Genomic DNA, 2,533 nt, shown 5'->3' with positions numbered 1-2,533 from the left:
CACTACTTTAAAGTAGTGTTAATATTTTCAAGTTAAATGAAAGGTGTGAAATGCCCCCATGAATATTATGATAGATACTTTGAAATTACAGGACTGCAAATCATTTATGAAATTATGCTAATTCATATAAAAACATTGAAAGTATTTTAATAACCTTTACAGTAATTAGGCTAATTATAGGCTGACAATTCAAATAATAAAAAAAAATAAAATCAGTCATGTTTTGAGTGCATCTATAGAAGAGGTTCTACTAACATAGTGTATTTGTATGAATTTAAATAGCTACTAATAAATTTGACTTTTCTGCATCAAACTTTGCGATTCTTGTATAATCCTTCAACTGTTTCAAGAATTAATCTGTTCAAAACTGAACCTAAAGCCGTTTAAATTGATTGAAAACCAGCTTAATTGAAGAGCTTATTTTCAAATTTTTCACAAGAGGCTGTAATAATTGGGATGATATAAACGATTAAAAAGTTTTAAACTTTATTAAAACAACATGTATTAGAATCACATGAAAGATTACGTCTGCTGTAAATTAAGCTACTTCGCGTTACCTAGCATCTTTTTGTATTTTAATGAATTGAATCCTCCTGTTAAAAGGAAGTTTTTCCTCTCCACTGTCGCTACAAGCATGCTTAGTGTGAGGGATTGCCTTTGAGTCAATGAGTCGATGCAATCAACTGGTTTTCCTTGGAGGGAAAACTCTGAATCAATCTGACTGGATGATCTGGTTGAACTGTAAAGTGCCTTGAGATGACGCGTGTTGTGAATTGGCGCTATAGAAATAAACTGAATTGAATTGAATTGAATTTACCTATTTTAGTGTTTGGATGAATGCCTCTTAAACTAGTAAAAACATGCTCCACTAGTTTGTATTTAATTTTTTGGGTTCAGATGCTAAATCTTTAACATTGAATTTTCTCTTTCAAGGTGGAATGAAAGCTATAAGAAGGATTTGTTCTCCAGTCGTATCGACACAACTAAAGCTCTGTCTCAAGCCATCGCTGCGTCTTCCAGTCCGCCTCACTCCTGGGTGCTGGTTTCAGGCATTGGTAAGAGTGTCCCCCAGTAACTGCTCGTCGATCTGCTGCAAGAGGGAAACGTGAGGAAAATTTCTGATGGGCTTTGTCTGTTCTTTCTCATCGACCGACAGCGTGCTACAAACCCAGTCTGACAGCTGAGTACACCGAGGACAGCGATTGGACGCCATTTGACCTCCTGTCACAGCTCGTCAAAGAGTGGGAGGCAGCGGCGTCCCTTCCTGAGAGGGCAGCGAAAACCACCAAACAGGTGGTGATTCGTGCCGGTATGTGTTGGTGAAGAAAATAAGGGAGATTTGTTTATGCCACATATTATTTATTAGTAACAATAAGCTAGAGTTTCAATTTAGTTTATTTAATTCACAACAGATGCCATCTCAAGGCTCTTTACAGAGACAATGCAGTCAGATTAAGGAAAACCAAGTGACTGCATCCAGTCACTGAATGGAAAGATAGAATTCCTGGATTGAGGCGACAAATTTTCGCTCGCATTTTGATCTTGGTTCAAATCACATTCAAACTGCTCAGCTCTGATAGGTATTAGTGTTGCACCAATACCAGTATTGTGTGGGGCCCCGATCCAGCACTAAAATGGTGCTATCGGTAGCGAGTACCAACAAATAGGCAGTGATGGGAGTAACGCTGTTACCTTTTTTTAGTAATGAGGTAATCTAACAAATTACTTTGACTGTAACTATAACGCAGTTACCATTGCAGACACTCCGTTACTGCGTGTTACTCAGGTCGCACAATTAACCTTTTTTTCATGATAGGACTCGTGCGCGCCTTGTCATGAGAGAGGGGAGGATGAGAATGGCTGATGTATAGTGAGATTCCGTCTGTCAGTTGGGTAGGTGGGTGTTTCTGCTGGCGGGTGTTAACGTACAGCACACACAGAGAGATGGAGAGTGAGGAGGACTCTAGCAGCAAAACAGTGTTTTCCAGATGGAAATACCGGTGTTATGTCGAGCTGCGTTTCCCCGTCAGATACGGTTTCCCCTGCATCTCCGCACAGCGCAGGCGGCACGATTCACGATACATAGATGTTGCAGTATCTATAACAACCCAAACACACAGGGTTTCAGAATTAGACATCCCCAGCTATTAATTTCATACACTCACCAGATCTGAACGTCCTGTTAAAAAACTTCACACCCATGAGTAGAGGCAATGCAGCCTGATGATATTTACACCGCATCAGATAGCGTTCCCCCCATGTTAAGCAGGGGGGACACTATCTGACAGGTTTATAGGCCCATCAGATAGCGTTCCCCTCTGATGTCATTTACTTTGAGTTGCATAATGCATAAAATCTCTGCAGGTCCTTTATGGGAGAATTATCCTGCCATAATGCAAGAGCACATAATTTCAATTTGAGAAAAGAATTTCATCTTCTTGCACTCAAAACTTATAATGCTCACATTCAAAACATGCGCTCTCTCAAATATTTTCTCTTCTCTCTCAAATCTTTGTTTCTTCTACTGAGTGTG

At 39.7% G+C, this 2,533-nt stretch overlaps 1 protein-coding gene across 1 annotated transcript in view; it reads left to right on the top strand.

Moving 5' to 3' along the window:
- The window catches only part of sdr39u1 (short chain dehydrogenase/reductase family 39U, member 1), a 9,090-nt gene that overhangs the window by 4,385 nt on the left and 2,172 nt on the right, over positions 1–2,533 (top strand). The window contains exons 4-5 of the mRNA XM_015399537.1: positions 934–1,055; positions 1,157–1,309. Coding sequence (XP_015255023.1) covers positions 934–1,055; positions 1,157–1,309 — 275 coding nt within the window. The remainder of the gene's footprint in view (positions 1–933; positions 1,056–1,156; positions 1,310–2,533) is intronic.

The sequence above is a fragment of the Cyprinodon variegatus genome, unplaced genomic scaffold (genome assembly GCF_000732505.1).
Source record: "Cyprinodon variegatus isolate N-32 unplaced genomic scaffold, C_variegatus-1.0 Scaffold1022, whole genome shotgun sequence".
In the NCBI taxonomy this organism is placed as follows: Eukaryota; Metazoa; Chordata; class Actinopteri; order Cyprinodontiformes; family Cyprinodontidae; genus Cyprinodon; species Cyprinodon variegatus.
This window is presented reverse-complemented; position numbering and strand designations above follow the sequence as displayed.